Here is a 1,742-nt window from a genome sequence, read left to right as displayed (position 1 = left end):
CTGAGGCAGAAGGATCACTTGAGCCCAGGTGTTTGAGGTTGCTGTTAGCCAGGCTGACGCCACGGCATTCACTCTAGCCCTGGCAACAAAAGCGAGACTCTGTCTCAAAAAAAAAAAAGACAGAGTTCATTCTTTGATTCCCAGAAGGAATTCCCTCAGACATCTTAAAAAAGCCTTTTACTTATGGGCATTTAAAACAAGGTGAGTTATGATGCTGAACCTTCTAAAAATATGCCAACCTGTATTAAGTGAGGCCCACCTGCAACTGCCATTTGAAGACCAGGCTCAGTTACAATAATTGGCAAATTTTTGATGCCAGGTATGACTATTCCTGTTCTATGAGGCCTCAATGTCAGTGTACCCTGAAGCCCTCCTCAGAACTCTAGATCAATTTCAGAAGAGAGTTTCAATAATCACAACTTTACACAAATGAAAATAATACGGCAGGGTTAGTGAGCTCAGGAAATTAAAGCCTGGAGAAGATAAGGGTGATTTCTTTAGTCTAGTACAGCACCTTCACTCTCCCAAAGTGCAAAAAGATGTTCTCGAGCGCTGGTGGGTGTCAGGTACCCTCGTTTTCCCATCTGAGCATCCTCAATTCCTGGAGCCGAGGAGGAAAATCAAAGAACAATAAATCAAATAATATGTACTCCTTCCACAATGGGATTTATCAATTCTTTTTCCCCACCCTGTAAAGCCTATAATTTGGCCACAAAAATCAATCTTCAGGACAGCATATTCTCAGCCCTGGATTCCCTACTCCTCCTGCAATTTAGTACAGAAAACAATATGGCTATAGTATAAAACCTAAAACAACAGAACAAAAGAAAATATCATCCCCCATTCCATCACATTAACATAACTATTATCACTTTTATATATTCTTTTCTAGCCCTTTGGTTTATACAACTGTTACATATAATTGTAACTTTAAGCGTGGATTTATTTGGTACACTACTTTGCTCATTTCGTATCATCTCATGAGTATTTACAATGTTGCTCCATGCCTGGCCACTGCTTTTACTGGCTAACCGATACTCCACTGAGGATGTTTCCTGATTTACTTAATCATACTCTCATGGTTGGACATTTGGATTGATTCCAATTTTTTCCTCTTATAAGTAACATTATGATAAATAACAATTTTTACCAGAAAGGTTCACATAAGTAGAATTATGGATAAATGAGTGTGAACATTTTTATGGGTAAACAGATATTGATTTATTTTTATAAGTATCATACTGGTATGTTAGGATAGATCGATCTTGGTTTCTTAGACTAAGCAACATCACTCTGGACAGTATCTGCCAGCTATACCTAGATTAAATCAGCAAACCTGACTTGGGGCTGACATTCAGGAGGCATTTAGCTGATTCTTAAAGATAATTAAGCAGTGTGGTCCTTTAGGTTCAAAACTATCAATTTTTTTCAGGGATACATTTGCTGAAATTAAAAATTGCTCAACTTTCCCTTTTTATGTACTTATCAGGGCAGGATCTATGCCTTGTCTGTGTTCCTAACACCTGACACAGTGTCTAGCACATAGCAAATGCTAAAAAGTCAATGACTGAAATATAGATGTTCAAAATATCCCAAGATAATCTATACTTAAAAATCCCACTTTTGCCTTTTGCTACACATTTATTAAAATGTAGCTTTATTGCACTGCCAAGTCTCCAAATAATTTCTTTACAATCTGCAGAGGATATGTTATCACAACTTTTTAGAGAAATCTCTGACTT

The 1,742-nt window shown here is 37.3% G+C and overlaps 1 protein-coding gene across 1 annotated transcript in view; it reads right to left on the bottom strand.

The window, feature by feature from the left end:
- The window catches only part of POLR1A (polymerase (RNA) I polypeptide A, 194kDa), a 74,848-nt gene that overhangs the window by 54,101 nt on the left and 19,005 nt on the right, over nucleotides 1–1,742 (bottom strand). The window contains exon 7 of the mRNA XM_012644253.1: nucleotides 515–601. Within this exon, the coding sequence (XP_012499707.1) occupies nucleotides 515–601 (87 nt within the window). The remainder of the gene's footprint in view (nucleotides 1–514; nucleotides 602–1,742) is intronic.

The sequence above is a fragment of the Propithecus coquereli genome, unplaced genomic scaffold (assembly GCF_000956105.1).
Source record: "Propithecus coquereli isolate 6110/MARCELLA unplaced genomic scaffold, Pcoq_1.0 Scaffold208, whole genome shotgun sequence".
NCBI classification, from domain to species: Eukaryota; Metazoa; Chordata; class Mammalia; order Primates; family Indriidae; genus Propithecus; species Propithecus coquereli.
This window is presented reverse-complemented; position numbering and strand designations above follow the sequence as displayed.